This window comes from Micromys minutus (genome assembly GCF_963924665.1).
Source record: "Micromys minutus genome assembly, chromosome: 9".
In the NCBI taxonomy this organism is placed as follows: Eukaryota; Metazoa; Chordata; class Mammalia; order Rodentia; family Muridae; genus Micromys; species Micromys minutus.
In genome coordinates this window covers 7825437-7848021 of record NC_137978.1, presented here as the reverse complement: position 1 = coordinate 7848021, position 22585 = coordinate 7825437, and the positions used below count along the sequence as shown (strand labels likewise).

Below are 22585 nucleotides of genomic sequence, written 5' to 3'. Positions count from 1 at the left end.
ATTAGGAGCTTTAGATTCCTCCCACACACCATTTTGCAAATATTGTTTGGTGACATTGGCAGCTACGCTTAAAGCCTTTTGTGGTGGAACCTCCTATGGCCATGGACAAGGGACTGAAATTATTATTAGCATTTATGAAAAATAAAGAAGAGAAACCAAAACCAAACAAGGAATGACTACATCTCACACATAGACTATCATCATGGTTTGAGGGTTGGGAATCAGTCTTGGGTAGAGACTAAGATGTTCTGCAAAGCTGTGAGCACTGAAGCCATTCCATAGGTACATCCCATATGTACATCCTATATGTACATTCCATAGACGCATCCCATAGGTACATTCCATACAAACATCCCATAGGTACATCCCATATGTACATCCTATACGTACATTCCATACATACATCCCATAGGTATATCCCATATGTACATCCTATATGTACATTCCATAGACGCATCCCATAGGTACATTCCATACAAACATCCCATAGGTATATCCCATAGCTATGTCCCATAGGTAGCATAGTTATCCAGAGAAAACCAGACTCAAACTCATTTCTGCACAACAGATTCTGCTTTCTGTGTATTCACATTACATAGGATAAACTTACAAATTTTATAGCAAAAGGTTTGACTTGAAGCATATTAAGTTTCAGATGCTGAATATTTTCAACACAGAAGTAAACTGAGGCAGAGTAAAATGAAGCTAGAGCCACTTTACGCATGCTGTTGCTCTGCCAATCCAAGAAAAGCCCATTAGCCAGCACATGAAAAAGAGATGTCCTTCTTTCTGCAGATGGAGAGGAGCCTTCTCCCCTTTTCCTCCTGAAGCAGGGGATCAGCTCTAATCTCCTGTACCTGCTAGAACAATCAGATGACAATCATGCTTCATACTTTGTTTCATTTCATCCTAATACCCACCATGCTAGCAAGGTCTTCTCAGTCGCCTCTCAAGTAATGGGAAAAACCAATGATAGAGATCCCTGTGACTCTGCCCTAACCCACCCTGGCTCTATTTCCTGAACCCCACAGCACACACACACACACACACACACACACACACACACACACACACACACACACACACCAACAATGATTCTTGAGTCATTTGTATAGATTGTATAGACCCTCCATGAGTCACCCTGGAGGAGAAGGATGCTAAACCTGGGAACCAGCAATGTACAGTCTGGCTGGGTGGGGTCCCAACTCAGGAAGAACTGTTCTGTGTGAAGAGATACCATGAGAGGACAGTCACTGTCAGTGCTACTGGGTGATGTCCTCAGTTCCTGCCTTGCTTGATAAACTCTCATTTAGAGAGCAGACAGGAAACAGATTCCCTTATTCTCTCTCACTGCAGTTCTCGAAGACTATGGCCTTCTCCTCTGGCCTCCTGGACCCTTAATTAGCAAAGAGCTAAGTGTCAATCTTGGCTGGACAGGGACCAGCCCCTGTCCATCTTGCTTCCTAGGAAACCACTTAGAATCTCAACTATAGCTCTCCCTCTTAGGTGCTCATTTATTGGCTTGTAACTTCCAAGATATTGTTGACCTCAAACACCTTCGGGGGGTGGTGGTGGTGGTAGTGGTGGTGGTTGTTGTTGGTAGTGGTGGTGGTGGTTTTAGTTGGATGTTTTTGTAAATATAAAATGAAATTGGGGGTGAGGACGGAAACATTTTTCTAACAACACCTTTCAACTTCATTCACAAAGTAGAAAGTAGTGTAAGGCAACTCACATCTTCATTTCTGAAAAGAATAAATGTGTGTTGGCCAATTCCAAAAGAGGCTGAAACTGACTGCAGAAAACCTGAAGTCAGGGCTATGGAGTTCTAGAATATGCATCTAGAATTCATGATTCACCCTTACTAAGATTGTAATCCATGTGCCTAATAGGAAAACTCGGGAAGACCTAGTCTGTTGGTTCTGCATCATTTCTCTCTTGTGGTCTCTAAGAGCAGTCTGCAGAAATGTTAATGGCAGCTACAGTGCAGTGCTGCCAGGGACCCTGAGAACTCTGCTGTGCCTGAGAAAGCAGTCCAGATACCAGCCTTAAAGCATTCCTTCCCCAAGCCTTGGAAACCAGCACACTGTGCCGGCAGAGTTCAGAGAGAACACATGTAAATTAGGCTGCGTTGTAAACTCTGGATGCGCAGTTCATTTAGTTTAAGCCTGAACTTGAACTCATGAGTGTGTTCCTGCAGAACAATACAGAAAAGTTGATGTGGTTGAACAAGAAGTCATTTTTCTTTTTACCCAGACAGATTCACTTTTTTAACAGTAAGAAAAATATTGAATAATTAGTTTTAATTAGAACATCTTTTAGAATAGCATAATTTGGCCTATCTACAGGATGTTTGTAATTGCCAAGTCAGAATGAAAGCAGGTATGCATCATTTGAAGCTGCCACCATTTTTGGAAAATAAACAATAGGTTCTTCTCTTAGTTTGGTAGCTTAACAGAGGCAAAAGACCCTTAAAAGACCCGGCAGACATAGAATAGTTATGCATTCTGCATTATTCTTATTAAGCAAGAACGCAGTGAAGGTAGATGTGTGAAAGTACAAGTACTCCATGTTAGCACTCACGTGTGTTCTGAACTGCTCCTAAATTTTCATCACGAGTAGATCACTACCGACTGGAACTTAGTCACAAAACCAAGTGAACATAAGGTTGCTTACCTGGCTGGTTCTATTCAGTACCTTTTTGAATCTGTCTTTGCTTAGGAGATGAACTATTCAGAAATCTTGGACAGTATGTAAATTTCCTGTGCTAGGATGATATTTCTCCTCTCGAAGTCACTTCTCTTATATATGTTTACCATGACCAAATCACTGATAAGGCTCTTCAGGTTGACGCAGGACACACCTGTGGGGCCTATACCTTCTACTCCAACTCCATAGACAAGCTGCCTCTTTACAACTCCTGGAAATACTCGGGGTGGGGGGAGGATTGTTTGTAGTAATGTATGTTTAGTTATAAATTTAATCTACACATTCAGAAGGAAATAAATCTAAACATAAAAAGCATGTGCAGTTTCAGCATTAAGGGGGAAAAAAACCCTGTCACTGAAGTTGTAAACTCACCCATGTGGTCATGTTTTACCAGTCGCTTCTTAACAAAGGCGAATTTTATTGTAAAACTCTCAATCCTGTCACAGTCTCTGGAGGAGGAGATTGTCAGCAGAGGTGAACCAACTAGTGATCCCCACTTTCCATCCACACTGGCTCTGGGCTTTCCTACGGATAGCTCCAGTTTAGCTGGTTTGGGGATTTAGGTTTTTGGGGTTTTTTTTTTTTAAGTGTATTTTGTTAGGCTGGGCCCCTTGCATCCTGCTGAGCTGGAGTGAAATTTTCCAAGATAGAGTGTACGCTAACCTTAATATGGAGCACGAATGTTCTGTTGCCTCTCAAAAAAAAAAAAAAAAAAAAAAAAAATGACTGCCACATTTTGGACAAGGAGTAGATGATTTCTGAGCCAGTGGAATCTAACCAGTTCAAGCAGAGAAGTCTCCACAGCAGCCAGTGATGAGTCTGGGTTTTATTTTAGTCCAGGGCCCTAGAGCCCCAGACCTACACGGGGTTGCACTGCCCAGCACTCCTGGTCTTTGTTCTCAAGAATTCAAACCCTTCCTCTGTGGGCTGTTCACACTGTCTCTGTGCCTGCCTTTGGGGCACTGTAGAAGCCTCCATTCCAGCTGCCTGGCAAAGTGGCTGTGGCTTCTTTCCCTTTTTCTTCTTCTTGTGGTGAGTGGAGTAGGAAGTGCCATTGGTTTGGATAGCCTCTGAGAGATTGGGGTCATGTGAGACTCTTCTGTGGGTCAAAAAAGGGGGGGGATGTGCTGGGGGTGGAAGTAGAAAACCAAACCAGAAAGGAAAGAACAGAGACTGTGCGCAGAGGACTAAAGGAAAGAAGAAGAAGCAGGGGCCTGTGCACAGGCCAGACAGGGGTCGCCTGCTAGGCGGAAAATCCCCAAAGTGGCTGCAGATAGTGGAGCGAGCCTGTAATCCCAGTGTCTGAAGAACAAGGGCCATAGGGGTCATCCCAGGCTGCATGGTGACTTCAAGGTCAGGCTTGATTACATGTAAACCTGTTTTAAAACAACAGCCATGTATCAAGGTGTAGCTATTGTACAATCTCAAAGGCCCTAGGGGCTGAAGGGAGTTTGTTCCTGGCAGGGGATTAGATCTCTGGGCACTCTGCTGCAGGATGCTTGTGGGAGAAACCTGAAGTCACTGGGCTTCTGTCACCTTCCTTTAACCTTTCCTGTCTTTATCCATCTACAGAATGAGACTAGCAATCCTTGATGTGGGTTCGCTATAAACCCAGCCATATTTCAGAGGAACAACTCTGGTAGAAATGGAGCCATGCTCTATTGAACACCAACCTCCAACCTCCTGCCTATCTCTTCAAACCTCCCTGGGTCACCATTCAGCAAACCCCAAGTGTGACTGTCTACACTTGCTAGACAGCAGGCATTTAATTAAAAATTGGAATCCAACATGTAGAACGCAGGGTTTTGTTGTTGTTGTTGTTTGTTTTGCTTTGTTTTGTTTTTTTTTATTTTGTAGCTCCCCAGGGAATCATGTTCATTTCTTGCCCCTACTCTACACAACTTTCTTCTTGAAAAAAAAAAAGCTTTAAAAAAGTTGGGGGAAAGAATTCTTGATTGTGAAAATCAAAACTTACAAAGGGTTAGGCCCTGCCTTTTAAGACAGACAGTAGACACTAATAAAGAAAGTCTTCCCTGTCTCTTTAGAGCAAACCTACCTTTTTATGACTAACTTCCCCTGTGGGAAGGGGTTTGTCTTATATATCTAGGCATTAAAACACAACAGTTAAAGAAACAGAAAGAAAACTCATCTTTCACTTTGCTTGAACAGGACAGAAGTGTCTGCCACTTGGTGCTCCATGGACTGTTGTTCTTTGTAGAATCAAAACATAAAGGAGCACTAATCATAAATCACAGGTTCCAGGGAGAAAAGTTCAACCCCAAGGCCTCTACACACATACACACACACACACACACACACACACAGTTCTCCACCACACTATCCAAGGCCAAGCTGTGGTGCCACCATCTCAGCTCCACCCAACACATCCGGTACTGTCACCCCAGCCCAGTACATAGGAACTCAGGACAATTTCATTGGGCTGTTGTCCCCTTAATCTCTACGCCGCACCTCAGATCTTCGGCACCTTCCGTGGCTGGGACTCACTTTAATGGATAGAATCTATTTTTTTTCCTATGAAAAAGCAGGAAATAAGCTGTCTCTTTCATAAAAAGATTTACAAAATGTAATCATTGTTGAAATATTCCCTTTGAACTGCCGTGTCCACGGGGGTCTCCGGCTCCCAGAGGCCAGCTTCATTAACGCCTCCTCCCAAGCTCCCCAGAAGGGCAGGTACACTGGTGGGGCCCGCTTTGATGTCTTCAATGAATGAAAGAAAAGCACAATAAAAAAGAGCTGTTGATCAAGCATAAAATACTCTTTAAGCTGACAGAATAGCAGCGTTAACACACCCTAAGCAGCTTTTACTCCCCCCTTTTCCTCACGTTTTCCTGTGCTTTGTGTACAGTGGGGGTTTGTGTTTTATAAAAAGTCTCTGATCTATGTAGTATGCCATTCACTAACAAAAACCAAAATAGGATTGTTTCTGTCCCACTTGGTTTCCTGACTCCTCCCTGTCTCCCTCTCTCGTGCCCCCATCCCCAGCCTGGAAGGCTTGCAGTTTAGTCCTGGTGCTTTTCAGGGGCTTGAGCCAAACCCTTTGTGTTATAGGTTTCGCTGCTCTGAATTTAATGCCACAATTAAAGACAGATTTTTACTTTCTCAAGAACTTTCCCTTGCAACTAGGAGGAGACGCTGGCACAGCTGCTACTCATAACTAAAAACGCAGGACTGAGGGGCCACTTTCTTGGGAAATGGGTCCTCTCTAGGCCTTCGTGGATCCTTGGCCAGCCATGTTCAACAGTTAGAGAACCAAGAAGTCAGTTTCCCAAACTAGCCCCCTGTCAAGTATTAGCTCACTAATCAGTTAGTCAATTACTTCATCATCAATATTTCCATTTCATAGATTCAAAAAAGGAGGCTTAAAGGCACCAAAGACCTTGCCTAGGATTATCTAGCCAGTCCACAGAGTGCAGGTGCCCCAATTCCTGTGACGCTGGACACCAGCGCCCAAGTGTGTGCCATGGGAAATAGCCCTCCACAAATGGGACAGAGGGCAGATTTAATAGGAGAATCATTGGTTTCATAGGGGTGAGAGTATCAGGGAATGGGAGAGGAAACTGGACTCAGTAGTGAGAGCCACACCAGGGTAAGCTTGGGGGTGTGGTGAGACTTCAGCTGTGGAACAGCCCACAGGACTGGGGTGTGCATGCACTCTCAAAGTCTGTAGGTACTGGATGGTTTATTAGGTAAAATGATTAGTGTTTTCCCGTATTGAGGTTTGAACCAAAGCAGAGGTCTTGGCTGGGAGCAGCAGAGTCGTTCTCCAGGGAGCAGTGGTTTGGACAAGTGCTGAGTATGTAGTAAGCAGGCAGAAGGCCATGTTACAAAACTGTTGCACATGGTACTGACGCAGTTGGCCACAGTTGGCCCCATTGCAACAGCTCTCACATTGGAGCTGCCTGGAGCATCCCTTGGAGACTTCTGCTTCTCTAGGGAGGGTTCCTGTCACTCCTAGAGGCCAAAGCATGTGCTAGGAGCATGTTTGTGACCTAGCTTTGCTCCGGACACCTATCTAGATATGGTGCTTTACTAGAGGAAGCTGGTGCCCGGCTTTCCCAAAATCCTGCCCCCCCCCCTTTTACTTAACACTCTCTGTTCAACTTAATCTGTTAGTATCTCCCCTCTCTACCACTGAGGCAAGACCATGGGGAGCCACACCTGAGAACATAAGTAGCTTTCTTGTGAAGAAACACATTGCCATGGTCCCATCACCATAGTAACAGATGAAGCCTATGAGAAAGACCCTAAGGAAGGTCCCTCAGTTTAAAAGGAAAAAAAGGAAGGAAGGAAGGAAGGGAGGAAGGAAGGAAGGAAGGAAGGAAGGGAGGGAGGGAGGGAGGAAGGAAAAAGGGGAAAATGAACATCTGGCAAGATGGCTTGGCAGGTAAAGGTAATAGCTATCAAGCCTAACCACCTGAGTTCAATCCATGGATCCCACGTGATAGAAAAAGGGAACCAACTCAAGCAAGGTGTCCTCTGACCTCCATAACCCACTGGGGCAAGCACACACATACACACACACACACACACACACACACACTTTAATTTTTTTAAAAGATAAGGGGGTCATTTCATCCTAAACCCTGGGGTCCAGCAAGTGTTAGCACAGCAAGGAAAAGCCACAGCCTGTGCCCAGGGCCCAGCAGGGAGGAAGCATTTGGCTTTGGGGGATCTGGAAGGAGTTTAACAGAGCATAAGAGGTGAGAAGATAAGGCTCTACAAAGGTAAGCGGGGCCACTCACAGCCCATTAATGTTTTAATAGTTTCCTGCACAATAAACAAGTCTTGGTTTAGAGTTATTGAAAACAGGCTTTCTTTAATTAACAAAATAAAATCAGGAAAGGAAAATGGCTGTAGCGATCAAAGGCTGAGGCTGGCAGTACCCATAACTAGCATGTGTGCATGTCACCTTTTCCAGAAATTAGGGCTGGCCACTGCCATCCTCTCATGTCCAGCACTCCAGGGTCCCCCAGCACAGAGCTCTGTGCGCAGGATGTCACACAGCATGTCAGCACCATTCAATAAGGCGCTTTAGACATTTTGGCCTCATCACTTGAGTATATCAGGATCTTTTGAGAAACCATGAAAGGCATAAAAGTCTAAAGCAAGCCACTTCCTGCTGGACAGTAAGCCCCTACAGGCAGATGCCACATTTTCTTTACTCCCAACATTCCCAGACCCTCAAGTACACAACACCAAGAAAATTGCAGCCTCTTGGTACTTACTGACCAAGTGACTAACTGCTCCCAAATGGTTGATCCTAAAAGAAGAAGCCAGGAATGCACACAGAGGTCTGTTCTACTCCTTCTGTGGACCGCCACCCCTGCCCCAGCTTTCGGCTGATTTGCCAAGGACAACTCATTTGTGCTAAATAGTAGGCTTAGTTCATGCAAACAAGAACAGGAAGCCAAAAATGACTGGCTGACTGGATTAGTGTGGTCCAGCAGAGGTAGCATCGCCAGGAGGGACAATATGGTAGCAGTATTCAATGCAGACCTGCTTGCAGCGTCCTGTCCCTTGTGTGGCTGGTAGGGAGTGATACGTTGGAGGGGGAGCTTCCTGTAGTTTTGTGTTTCCGTTTGTGTGTGTAAATGTCCTTAAATAACCCACCTTGCCGGGAGAAGAAAGCTAAGCGTCACACCCAGTTCTGGATTCCACATTAACAACCTCCTTCCGTGCAGTGTTAAACTTTGCCCCTGAGGCCCTTTTGTTCAAGTTTTTAATTTGAAAAACAGATTTTGCCTCATCACAGTCAGTCCTGCCCTCCACTGTTCCCTCCCCCCTCTCTCCCCAGCCCCCCCCCCCAAGTGAAATATAACGGTCTCAGATCTCTCTTTTTTGTTTTTAAAATCATGCCCTGCCCTCTGAGTAGAAAGGGAGAGTCCGTATGTTGCATGTGTTAGAATATTGGCTGTTAACAAGGAAGGTGAGTCCCTTGGCTTCGTCGCCCCTCTCCAGTAGACTCGGGACCAACTCCATTTTGTAACTGTGCACAACAAGGCACAAGAGAAGGACCAGCCTGCCACTGTCACAGTGCCTGTTGCCATCTCAGCCTTCTTGTTTAGGATGCAGTAGGATTGAGGCTGTTTATGGTTCGTAAATCCTGACTACCGTGAGCATTCCAGAATCCCCATAGAATGGGGCTGGAACTTTCATGGAGCTGTAAATTAAGGGGCGGGAAGTGTGATAAAACTCCTAAGAGAACTGTGCTGCAATGGTTAAATGAAATTTTATAAGCGCATTCAGCGCAGAGCTGTTTTGCATTACATGAGTTGAATACCTTAGAGACACCACATCTGCAGGCACTTTATTAAATCCTGAGTCAGCACTTTCCAACCTGATGAGATTACTTCTCCATCTGACCGGCTAGAAGGAAAGCTGAGCTCTTGGACTGCAGATTTCTTTTGATGTTTCACCTTGAACACTGAAAGAGGACAGGTCCCCCTCCCACCCCTGCTACATCCCAAACTGTGGACATTGAGAATGTAACTGGCTAATTTCTGGAAACTAGAGCCTCTGTGGGAGTGTGGATTTATGGGCCACCAAATCAACTGTAGTTGGTAGAACTGTACATTGGGGGAAAGGATAGATCAAAGCTCAGTGTTTACTTCCTCAATGTAAATGTATCAAGATAACATCCTCCGACTCAGTGCAGTAATATTGCCACTCTCTGCAGATAAGGGACCGAGATCCCTTTGTAGTCCTGTAGATACAGTAGGGCAGATTAAGGGCCTATAAAGTATGAAGGCAGAAGCCATATGAAACCTGAGCAGATGTCAGATGTGAGGATGATTTTTCTGACTCCACACATGACTTTTGTTTTGCGTGCCATTATTTCCCCCAATGACATGATTCAACCCAAGAGTTTCCCAGTCTCAGGTTCCATCTCTATTTTTCTGCCACAGGAAGAAAGGTGCAGAGTCATTCTTTAGTTAGTGTTCTTAGACCTGCAATGTTTTCAAGTAACCAAATTAAAGGAAAACGGCACTAGAAAAGGAACCTTTCCTGCTATTACCGTATCCATCTGGTGCGACTGGCAGTTCACGGACACTTGTAGAAATCCAGAGGCGCTTCTGTGTGGGAGCTTCTCACACTTGTCACCACCGGTGTCTTCAACTACAAACCGACGGATAGAAACCCTGGCAAAATGGATTCATTTCTTATTGTTTACAACTGTTTCTCTACTATATTTCTGCAGATCATTTACTAAGAGACTTCATTCAAAAAAAAAAAAAAAGGAAAGAAAGGAAGGAAAAAGAAAAAAAGTGTTCGTGTGTGGTTCTCCCAACTGACTTCCCGTTCTGGAAGCCCTTGGTCAAGTAGCTGGGTTAATTGTCATGAAGATTAGCGTGATGTTGAAATAAGTACTAATGGTCAAATTACAAGAATGAAAAGTGGGAGAATAGGTTTTGGTTTGGGCCTGAAAGGGTTAATTAACGTTTTTCACGGGTTATTAAAGACCCCCAACCCCTGCCTTAGGAGTCATATTGACAGCCCACCGCAGGGCAGCTCGGCTCCTCTTTTGACGTGTTGCTGGTGGGACCACAATAGCTTCAGTTTCTGCAAATCATTGCTAAAATCATCTCAAGGAAGAAAAGTTCCCAAGCTTTCAGATTAGACAAAAGCCCGGGAGTTGCAGTGTGCAGCTCAAAAACCCAGAGTCAGCAACTTCTATTGATTAAAAACTAACCTTTAAAGTAACTCTGAGAGCGTGTGGTTAGCATTTAAATTTAAACATGTCGTGAGTTGATTTGTGTTACTGAATACCAACTGAGAAGGAGTAACATTCACAGTGCAGTTTTTTTTTTTTCTAACTCCCTTAAGCAGCTAAAGTATTTCATGAAATGTCAAAAGGGCAGAGAGAAAAAGGGGAGGGGCCAATGCGAGGCCTCATCGTTTTTTTTCTTTCCCAGGCAAATATTCACCCCCCCCAAAAGGAAAGTGTGGAGAGCGAAACACAATAATTAGTCCTTTGTCTAACTTTCTCAAATGCCAAAGCAAGACAGATTAATTAAATATACAACAGTGTTGGTTTTTGGAGTGGGGGTCTAGCTTGCTGGGTAGGTCATAAATTAGGCAGAATAAATACATCAGTGTGTTTGCAGTGGGCTTGCTACGTCAGAGCCACTGGAAGGTTGGTGGGAGGAGAGTGGCGGGTTTCTTGCTAATGATAGTCACGTCTGGGTCTGTCTGGTTGCTAAGAGCAACCAGACATGATGTAACACCAGGATGAACTTGAACTTGGGGGACTTGAAAAGAGAACAATAGACCAGAGCAATCAATAAAGCCTATTTCAGTGAAGGGTTACAGAGCTGCTCTGGGGTAACCTTGTGGGCGAGGCACACACTGAATAGTAAGATGTGTGAAGAAACTTTTTTTTGCTTTGCTTAGCTTTGCTTTGCTTCTTTGCTTTGCTTTTTCACAGAAGTACACGGGGCACTGCTGATCTTAGTAGTGCCCTGAGTGCAGAGACTGTGGGACGGAAAACTGCTCCCCCTGGTGACTCGCAGGTCCCAGGCCTTAGCTTGAGAATTTCACGACTGCCTGAGAAAGCAGCCAGCAGAGCACAGCACTTGCCACTCAGTTTGATACTTTTCTGTCTAGGAGCAGATGTGAAAAGTGGATCTGTGTCAGAGAGCAGGAGAGACTTAAAACAGACACGGTTTGGAGGCCGCTTCCGTCCCCTTTCTTCTGTCCACTTAGATTTAGGCCAGGTACCCCGACGGGGTGATTTCTTTTCCAGATATGAGCACCTTTAGTGGGTCAGAGAGTAAAATCCATGAGTCTATAGGATGAGTACTTTTGTGATTTGAGCTAGGGGATTTTGTTTTGTTTTGTTTTGTTATAAGTGCCTTTGGAAATCAAAGGTACCTTGTGTGACCAGGAAATATTACACCAACCTCCAAGGAGCCATCCTTTAGCCCTGGGATCAAAGGGGTCCCGACATTCCCCTAATTGAATCTCCCTGACAAGAGTGAGCCTTAGTCCTCCAAATCAGTTCTTACTGAAGTAAACCCTGCTGATGTTTTCAGTACAGAGCTCACAACCACTAACCTTGCCTACACGCTGGTAGGTTTTCTGACTCTTAACAAAAGTACTGAATTCTTCAGAGTACTTAGAAGAAAGCTGGCCAAAAAAAAAAAAAAGAAGAAGAAGAAGAGGAGGAGGAGGAGGAGGAGGAGGAGGAGGAGGAGGAGGAGGAGGAGGAGAAGGAGAAGAAGAAGAAGAAGAAGAAGAAGAAGAAGAAGAAGAAGAAGAAGAAGAAGAAGAAGAAGAAGAAGAAGAAGAAGAAGAAGAAGAAGAAGAAGAAGAAGAAAGTTATACAATGTTCAGCTCCATCTGAGACACTAGTTTTGTGATTGGTCTCTAATTGCTCATTTTGTTGAGCTCACTTTCTTTGTTGACAAAGAAGGCTGCAGACACAGAGGTAGCACCTGGATATTTCTGAAAGGGACATAAGACTGGCTCCACAAGCTGGCAGAAAGGTCCAGGGGCACGATGAAGGAACAGACACATGAATGAGGTCTACAGTGTTCTCTTTTCCCTCATGAACTTGATGGCGCGTCCTAAGAAACCATCATTTTATGATGCGTCTTTTCTAAGAATATAATTTTAAATCTATGCAGTTGGAAGGAAGACAGTTCACACCATAAATGCCCCATCATGATGAGGAAGTAGAGAGATCAGTCTGTCTTCCCACCCCCAGGTCACCAGTGAGTTTTCCAGCAGACCTTTCTGTTTGGGCTGCTGTCACAGGCCACCTTCTGAATGTTGTGTTCGTATGTTTAGTACCTGTCCTTAGCACCTGTCCTCACTGAAAACTATATTGAGAAAATCATGGGAGTGGCTTCAGCCCCTAAGCTCACCCTTCAGCCAGTGTCCAATTTGCTTGTCTTTCTTTAAGACCTCCCAGGCATTGAACCAGGTACTAATAAGATAGCCAGGCTCCTCGGGCCCCGATAATTGCTCACTACAAGGTTACAGAATCTGATGTGGATGCCATGTGGCCAGAAAGGCTTCACTTGGTGAGATATACTCAAAGCATTGGCAAAGCCCACAAAGGCAATGAATTTTCATGTCAGAGGAGTAAGATAAATCTCAGTGGCTTGGGATTTCCTATCATCTGTCACTCCTTGTCCACATGGACCCCCAAGTTCAGTTCTGATCCCATGGTTAAAAGAGCAACTTTCAAAATAATTTTACAAAATTAAGCATTATCTGTGTTTGTCCACTGAGGACCACTGTGGGCTTTGCCAAGAGCTACCCACAAGCCACTACACCCAGCACTACACCTGCATTTTAATTAGACTTCTCTTCTTTTGTCTTCCAGTCCTGGTACCTGGGATAAAAGTCGCAGCATCCCACCATCCTCCAGACAGACCACCTGACCCCTTCTCAACTCTGTAACACGGACGCAACCTCAACCCAGCGCAGTTACGACTTCACTGTCAGTGGAAGGGGAGAGAAACCAACTCGAATCAACTCGTACATAGAAACAGCAAACATCGTGGTCAGACAGCAAAGGCCATAACTTTCGGAATTTTTTTTTTAATACTTTAGGGACTGTCGTAATTTCTCATATGGTGCTGGAAATGGTTGGGCTGTGTGACATTTGAAGTGTTTCAGTGGTGGCGTGAGCCGTAGGTGAGGTGGTTGGTAAGAGGATGAGCCTTGCTCACGAACTTCCTGTTGTAACACTTGTGAGCCTGGCCGTTTCACAGTATTTCATGAACTTGCCCGTGCAGGTGTGTGACCCTCCCTGGGCATTCGGAGACACCTGGAGAATGAAATCTTTTTGTAGTCGCTGAGATCTGTGATCTGTAACTTACAGGACACTCAAAAGGGCAATGTTGGGTTATTTTTTTTTTTTCTGTAACATATTAGAAAAAGAAAACACAGTTAAGTTGATCCTTCTTTTAGTTTGGTTCAGTTCAGCAGATACATTCATAACAACCCGCAAGGACAGTGAACCCATTCATGTTGCAGAACAAATCCAAAAGGACGGCAAAGACTACTGCTATCAGTTCATTCTTTTTTAATTTTTGAAATGCTGCACTTACATTAAAAAAAAAAACACTTTTCAACAATTTCAACAATGACACAAAAATTCACATGGAAATGGGGAAGATGGTCTGTTTTGACAGAAACTGACAGGAATCAAAACAATCGAATTCTGAATTGAGTGAAGTGCAATTTCATTGGGTAGCTAAGTATCTTTGTAAGATAGAGATTGTTGAAAATTCTATTTTTGTTTTCAAGTCCTCCCACCCCAGGACTCTAAATTATTGGGGTAAAAAACAGCCTTGCAAGAAAAAGGGGAGCTATTTTTGCTTTTTATGTTTTTTATTGTTAAACTTGTATCCCTTTAAAAGAAAAAACGGAAGGAAAATTAAAAAAAAAAAAAACAAAAAAAAAAATACAAATCTAATGGTGCTTTTACCACAATATGTTAACTACATTAAATGCTAATTAATTATTTTCTGTTATCAAAGCACATAACTCAAATGAAATCATGGTATCTGTTAATTTTATAAGCTAGAAATCACTAGAATGAATTCTGCCAATTGTGGAAAATTTTACGTGTATGGCAACACCAAATCTATCGGTTCTCAAACCTCATTACACCATTGTCCAGAAGTTTCAAAGACCCTTTGCAAACCCTGAACTGGGCTCCAGGGGAATAATAGTACCGCTGATAAGGACAAAACTGAGTGTGCCCATTTAGATCAAAGTACTTGTTAGGGAAAACAGACAAACCAACAAAACGTTCACACCCCAGATGTCTTGTATCTTATGTTTAAGGAATTAAAAAAAAAAAAAGACAAAAAAAAGTCAAAAAATCAAAAAAGAAAAAAAAAAGCAGAAACAAATAAACAAACAAAAAAAAATGCAAGTGATTTTTCTACCAGACAGCGAAGCACCACCTTGCTTCCCATGCAAGTTCACGGTTTCCTATGCTATACGTATATACGTGCTCTGGCCGGCCTGCCGACCAGAGCAAGTCTCTGCATGTTCTAGTGTTAGTAACTAATTTTTATATAGCTAGTGTAGGATAAAGTAGAGTGCATTAAGACAATATTGTAACCCACTCTAGGCAATTGCCTTTAAACTGTCCAGCCCTTCAGAAGGGCTCAACTACTGTCCTATACAATCAAGTGACTGAAGTTCCTGGGGAGACACTTCGCTCCTCATCTAACCCCCTCCCCCCAACGATGTTGTTTTGTTTTTCTTTTTTTCCTTAATTTGCACGAAAACAGAAATTCCATATCAATGTGCCTTGCCCTGGATAGTGATTATTTGTGGAATTGTTGCACATGCTCCTCCATTGAAGGGGTTTTCCCACTCAAGCATTCGGAGACACTTTCTGTAAATGTAACTTTGTGTCAGCCGTCATGGGTTTCAACATCTAGACCTAGATAGGAAGTTAGCTGCTCCGCAGACAGGCCTAGTCGGATCCTCCTGTGTGGTTAGTGGCTGTGCTCTTCTGAGCTCTGTAGATGCTTATAATGTCAGTATTTGGGATGTCGCTGCATTTTTCAATTTCTTTGGAGTCTTCCTTTATCCCCACCCCTCCCCCAGATATATGAAAATATGCAATACCTGCTTATATCATGCAGAAAAGCTTAGCAAGTATTAATTTTTCTTTCTTTCTTTCTTTTTTTTTTTTTAATTTGACCAAAGTCAGTGCTGCACATGGCGCAGTGGGTTTTAGGTGTCTTGTCTTTGTATTTTCTGTGGTTTCTGATGCACGTGCGCAGGAAGGGCTCCTCTTAGAGAAGCAGTCAAACTGTGAAGCACTAAGCTGACCCTGCTTCAAGCAATTTTGTTTTTACAACTGTTCCTTTCACAAGCAAGCCTTAAAAAAAAAAGACAACTTCCTTTCTCTTCAGCCCCCCATACCCACTTTTCTTAGCAGACGGCAGTCAATCCACATTCAATAAAAAGTACATAATGCCCATTTTTATATGCACGTTTTTAAACTTCCAAGTTCTGAAAATTGTTTACTGGTTATCTCTATTTAAGGAAAAAAATAAAATAAAACATTTTGGATTTTCATATGTGTCTGATAAGTGGTTGTGTAGTCGTTTGGCGCTGTTGTACGGTGTGATTGTCAGTGTACGTTATCATCTTCTATAGCCAGCAGGCTTTCCTCCCGTATAGCACTCAGCTGGGCATTACTTTATTATGACATATGTGCACTAAAAAAAAAGAGAGAAAGAAAAAAAAAGAAAGAAAACTCGCAGCTTTCAGTGCTTCACAGTGAAGGGAAAAAAGCCTAGACAAACATTTTGTCAAAACCTTGCAAAATGCCAAGGTATTACCAGTAAATTGGTTGTATATACAATAAAATTGCACCCTTTTTTTTTTTTAAACAAAACAAACTAAGCAATAGTTTGGGCAGTTCTAGTTGTTTTTAGTGAGCATGTTGTAGTCTCAACTGCAAAGAGAGAGAGTTAGCTGCCCACTCAGAAGCTATGTAATTTGTATTGTTGTATAGTTTTATTGATTACACTGATTTATCCTACCCTATTTTATAATGCAGGACTTTTGTAATGTTGTCTAAATGAGGAAAATTTTCTGTCAAATTAGCCTAGTGAAATTCCGATTGTTTATTACAAAGGCGGCGTTCATAGCATTGATTCTTGTTTCTTTTCCTTTGGGAACTGGATTAAGTTGAAAACTTTCCAGTTTCATTTTTGTTTGGTTGTTTGGGGTTGTTTTTTTTTCTAAAGTATTTAAATGCAATTATTTCTCTGCCAGTGGTGTAACAGACCCTACGCTTGAGTGTAGGTCTGCTGAGAACCATTGCAGTGGACGGTACAGGTGTGCTGGACTTCTGAAGGCATTCTGTTGGATTAGGGTTAATGAAGCTAAAAGCAGGGAACTCTGAACAGATTTGCAGGAAAACAATGTTTTAAAAGGCTCTCAACCATTGTGGAGGTGGCGTATGGTGATAGCAAACCAGGGTTACGTAGTAAATACACCGAGTTCTGTTCTGTTCATGCTTCATGGTCAAGAAAGCAGCAGGAAACGTGTAGCTCTGGTGCCATCAGGCAGGGGAGGATGACACACTGACCGGTGCCGTTTAGGTTAAGAGCTGAGCCACGGCGCTTGAGGAAGACTTTACTACAGGAGTGGAGAGACAGACTGTCCCAAGAGCTATCAGAATGTGAAGGCTCAGACTTGATTCTGAGACGTGTTGGATTCTTTTTTTCCCCTCTCCCATCAAATGGCATTAACACAATTGGCAAAGATGCTCCTCAAATGACTCCCACCATTCTTGTCTTTGGGAACTGAAGTCAGAGGCACAAAGACTAGCTCTCAGCATTTTCCGATAACCCTTCTCCTTCGGCCCTGCTCCTGGCCACCACAAAGCTCCTTTTCTAACTGTCCTGAGCAGGTCTTCTCTGGTGCCATTCTCCCGATCCGCCAGCCCCTCCCTTCCCACCAAGGTCATGTCTCTTCACTGCCTGGAATGACGTCCGTAAGCTCTCTCCCCACATAGGGCCACCACCACCCGGATGGACTCCCACAGGCCCCCCAGACTCAAGCCTCCCCTCGCCCTTTTTCTTTGCCACAGTCCAAAAGCGCAGGATCCAAATTTCTAGTCACGCTGTGCTATCTTCAGTCAGCCCACAAGAATATGCAAACTCTCAAAACATTGTCTTTCACCCCCGAATCTTTACCCTCATGTGCTCCAACCTCTCTAGTGGCAATATCATGAGGTGTTTACAAAGGAAATTCTTTTCTCCTGTGATTGATTTTTTGTTGTTATTGTTGCTGGGTTGGGGTTTTTTGCTTGTTTCTCTGTTTCGTTTTGTTTTTGTTTTTTAATGGGGAATGGTCTTTAAGACTGTCATTTGATATTTTTTACATCGGATTTTATCCCATAGTCCCCGGCTCTCCCTCCTTTCCTCCCTTCCTCCTCCCCTCTTTCTCTCTGTGTCTGTCTCTCTGGTTTTCTCTTCTTTCCCCCTCTGGTTTCTGGTAGCAGGCCTCCATTGAACTGTTGTAAAACACAAGAAGTGTGGTCAGTAAACGCTGGTGCCTCCCAGCCTACTGGCCAGACCATTCTAGACACTCCCAGAGGCAGCTCCGCCCTCGGGCATGGCTTTCATTAACATCGGCTTTGGAGGCCATTTTGTCTTGAAGTCAGTGCATGCTCATGCTGTCGGACAGTACCGACTCTGCCTTCTCCACGTCCAAGGCTGTGCATTTGTCCAATTAGTGTCATGAATGTTCCCCCTTTATTTTTTCCAATAAAAAAAAAAGCAGTGGGATGAAAATTGCCTTGATATATAGCAGGTATATTGAAGCTATTCCATAGCACTTAACTGTAGTGAATACTGTGTCACCAGTTCTGAAATCAATTTACTGTTTAATGCAAATCCATTACATGGTGCTATTACAGGCTGACAAAATGATTTACACAAATGTGACAACTCGGGCTCAGTTCACTCTGCTTCCCAACAGTGTAAATGCATAGCAGTGTTTATCTGCATGAGAACTATGCACTAATCTATCTGAAAAAAAAAACTATATCAACTTTGGTATCTACTTTCCGTTTACTTCAACCCTTGCCTTTTTGGTCATTGTTATGATACCAGCTTTAGGACAGAAAGAATTATAAGAAAACCAGCATAATACCTGATATATTAAAATGTAGTGCCTGTGAAACCTGTATTATACTGCTCTTCTGAAGTAAGATTTTTCTACACCGGTAGCCTTCGCTGTCTGTCAGTCAGGACCTCTGGTATAGGTGATGTAAAATAACCGTACAATATTATGCATGCTCTCCCATAATGCTTAGTGACTGTATGATATTACCCAGACTTCTGTTAGACTTTTTTTCTGCCTCTGTTCTTATCAGCTAGGTGTGAGGTATTTCACTGAGAACATGAACTCGGTCTTCCTTCCGGCTGTCTTCAGGATCTTGGAGGTGTACACTTAAATTCAGTATTACTTGTGTTTGTTTTCAGTTTTTGTTTGTTTCGTTTTGTTTTGTTTCTCCTAAGGGACAAGCATGGGTGTTTGATTTCAGAAGTCAGTATCCGGTGAGATTTTTGTCTCAAAAGTACTATTTGAATACCAAGAACTCTGCTGCAAAACCACTCTGAGAATGTTTTCAAGTGAGAGTCACTTCATTGACCCTCATCAGAAGCTAGGCGACACTGAATTAGCTTAAAGGACAGTGCCCATGCTTGATCTGTCTCACACCAGACTTTCTCATAGTACAAAGAAAGAAAGAACAAAACAAAAAAAAAAAAAAAACTTTACAAAATCACATAGCTATTTAGTTACATGCACAGATGCAATATTTTCTTCAAAAAGATAACTCTGTACAAACTTCGGGCCTGATTCATAAGAAAAAAGTTTGCTATTAACACGGGATTTTTAAAATATGTTCTCTTCTCCCCCCCCCCCTCTCTCAACTTAAATTTGAGACTATTTGCTTCCCAAATTGAGTATTTTTATTTTTATTTAACCCCCTGAATGAGTACCATTTGCCTTCCATTCTCCAAAGGGTTCATTAAGGAAGCTGGAGGGATGCTATACGGGGACTAGAGCCCCGTGAGGCTCACAAGGCTAAGTGGGAACTTTAGTGTAGGGACATGGCACATGGATGCACCCCCTCTGAGTGACAGGCATCCTATCTGTGGACTCACTATGCTGTTTGGGCTAAAACACTAACTGTAAACTGTGTCTGGACCACGAGAAGTGCACAGAAGTGCTACCTCTGTTCTCACTAGAGCAACTTCATGGCAGAAAGTATCACAGACTTTAAAATGTGAAGTTTCCTGTCTCTCCAGTGGTTTCAAAGGCAAGTGGTGTCCAAGAAACAGCCTGTTCTCCCAGCTTCAACGTTCAGCTTTTACAAAAGCCTGGAGCTCACTTGCTCTTTGCTTTGACTGCTGATTGCATTGTTCTTTTTTTCTTGGTAATGGTCTGTAACTTTGCTTTTTTTTTAACCTGTTATTCTGCACTAAATGTCTTAGGCATCTGGCCATGTCAGGACACAGTGAGGGAGCGGCCAGCTCTCTCTCTTCTCCTCAGACCATTATCTCTCCACTGAACTCACTGCCCCACCGAGGTGCCAGCCAGAGGAGGGCCAGCTGATCCCCGTAGGTCCTTAGGAAGGCTCTCGCTGGTCCTTTCTCTGCTTCTCCCACATACCTTTCCCATCACACACACACACACACACACACACACACACACACACACACACACACGTCTGCTCAGAGTGCCTCGGTTTTCTTTTCAAATTGTTGGGGGAAGGATTAAAAACTGCAAAGGATGGAAAACGAGATCTTTTGTGAAATGAAACGCCCCGTGTTAATAACTTGGTCTGAAATTGTTTTTATGAGCCGGGCCCCCTGTGCCTCTAGCATATTTGTATTGACTCTCATAGTTACCCTTTTCCTTTCCTGTGTTCTGTGAAAACTTGTAATTGGTTGAGAATCACTGTGGGCGTCCATTCTTTATCAACTGAATCTCCACAGGGTTTTGAGCTGGTGTGGATTAGTTTAACTCCTGTATTCAACCGCTAGTGCTACCACTCACATTACAATACAATTACTGGAAGCAAGTACTGCATTTCCTATGCAACAAAAAAGGAAAAATAAAAAAAAAAATTGCTAATGCTACCGAAGTCCTGTCATTCTTTGCTGTGTGCACAGTGCCTGGGGTGAGTGAGCTGTGTTGTGGACTGGTGCGTCACTTTCTCCTTGACAAACTCTGGGTGCGGAGGATCTTTCACAGTGCTCCAAAGAGAGTACTAGCCCTCTGTCTGCCTGGACCAGTGCAAGGCTGCCCCACCTGGTGTTTTCTGTGAGTCTGGGGTGCTCTGTGCGATTTGTTGTTGCTATGGGAGTCAGGAAGTCCATCCCAAGACTCCCAGTCTCCAAAACCCCAGTGGTATAACGGGAGAACACAGCCACCAGCCGTGGATCTGGAGAGATTAAAAAAAAAAAAAAAAAAAAAAAAAAAAACGGGGATCAGGTTCGAAGGGTGGGATACGCATGGCTGACACTTGGGTCGTTTGTGGGGAGACAGGACCATCAGAGTGGAAATGCTACATGGCTAATGCTAGGACTCTGGACAAAGCGGACGTGAGGAGGAGGACTCGAGCTGGGAATGCTGAAGAGAACTGGAAAATGCTGCAGCTGCGCCTGCTGCCACACTGTGGGCAGGAAGCTCACTCCTCACTATCCTCCTCTGGGCTCCCACCAGTATGTCTCCATGGCTGGATTTAATAGTAGCTAACCATTTACAAAGTCTGCAAATTAAACCAAGAAAAATATCAGTCCCAGCCTCAGCATCAGAGTGTGAACCAGTCAGCTAGGCAAGCAAAAACACAAATGAGTACTCATGGTTAACCAGTGTTTAAGCCTGAGGCCACACTAAGATGAGTCTAATTTTTATCCATGTATAGGTGAGGCTCCTGAGCTGAGATTAATAACTGGAGGCCATGTGAAAAACAATCATGTGTGGGATTAAATTTGAGAAGTCAGGTGACATTTTTCTGGTAATCACCACAACATCTTGATTCTGCTAACTGATTACCAGCAAATACTGATGGAGAAGTGTCCACTATGTGCCAGAAACGATGTCAATGCTAAGGCTACTAGCGAAACAAAAACTGGATACCTGTTCTTCTGAGCCATGTGGTCCAGTAGCAAAAAACAAAAAACAAACAAACAAACAAACAAATAAATAAATAAATAAATAAAATCCACTCAAAGGTCCAGCCCCGTAGTCATGATGAGTTTTCACGTTGTTCACAGGTGGTAACTGCCAAGGCAAAAGACACAATGAGACTCTTTCATAATGAGTAGTAAGGGAACACTATGTAAAATGCCTGTGCTGAAAGGGAACTTACACCTATCAGGGACCCGGGGAGGTGTATTAAGCTAAAGGAAGGAGAGGCAATCTGGTGCAACAGAAAATTTGACCTCGAAGTCAAGACACTGCATATGCTTACAGCACAGATTGGGTTTCCCTCCTCTTAAAGCACAGTCATTGCTTCTCTTGTCACTTTGAAATGACAGAAACACAGGAGGGATTTGTTTGGGCTTATGGTTTCATCAGGACTTCCATCTGTCAAACTAGGGAAGGCAGGGTGGGACTCTTGGTGGTGGGAACAAGTCTCAGAGACCCCTCGAATTGCAGTGAGCAGGAAACAGCAATGGAAGATAGAGCCTTCAAAGCCCGCAAGCATCTTACCACCAGACAGGCCATGACACCTCATGACCCTAAGGCCTTCAAAACACCAAGTTCCTAAACTGGGGACTAAATATTCAAATCATGAGCCTTCAAACCACAGCAGCTTAAAAAACATCTATTCATTAGATTTGTGTATACTATCAAAGAACCCCCCCATATCACAGAAACGAAGATTTCAATCTTACTTGTCTCTTGTGGGTAGCCTGAGACCTCTGCACAGGATTGCCTCATTCTAGAGTGCTAGACAGAAAACAGCGTTTGACCATTGCTGGAGGTATTGGCAGGATTCATAATGGCTTTTAACACCAGGAATTGACTCCCACCACCTTGACTCGTATTTCATTGGTCAAAGCCAATCACAGGAAGTTGTGGAGAGCAAGTGAGCCGAGTGGAGAAGAATGTCAAAGTCAGAGTGGCAGAGGTGCTGGGTGCAGACTCGTGGGAGAGTCCAAGACAAGTGACAGTAGAGACCAAAGAGGAAACTAATACCTACTAACCACCAAATTCCCACATGCCAAGTAGTTTAGATGGTTCATTTATCACCTTATATTCAGTAATCGGCTCTGATTGCAACTATTGATGAGGCACAATCAGTCCTTACGAAGCATTCCTGACTTATATTGAACTGAGCAAC

General features: G+C 43.5%; 1 protein-coding gene across 5 annotated transcripts in view; it reads left to right on the top strand.

Moving 5' to 3' along the window:
• The window catches only part of NFIA (nuclear factor I A), a 336017-nt gene extending 317861 nt beyond the window's left edge, over positions 1–18156 (top strand). For all 5 annotated transcript variants that reach the window (XM_080921475.1, XM_080921473.1, XM_080921474.1 and 2 more), the window contains one exon: positions 13058–18156. In XM_080921475.1, coding sequence (XP_080777601.1) covers positions 13058–13075 — 18 coding nt within the window. In that variant the 3' untranslated portion in view covers positions 13076–18156. The remainder of the gene's footprint in view (positions 1–13057) is intronic.
• The last annotated feature ends 4429 nt before the right edge of the window (positions 18157–22585 follow it).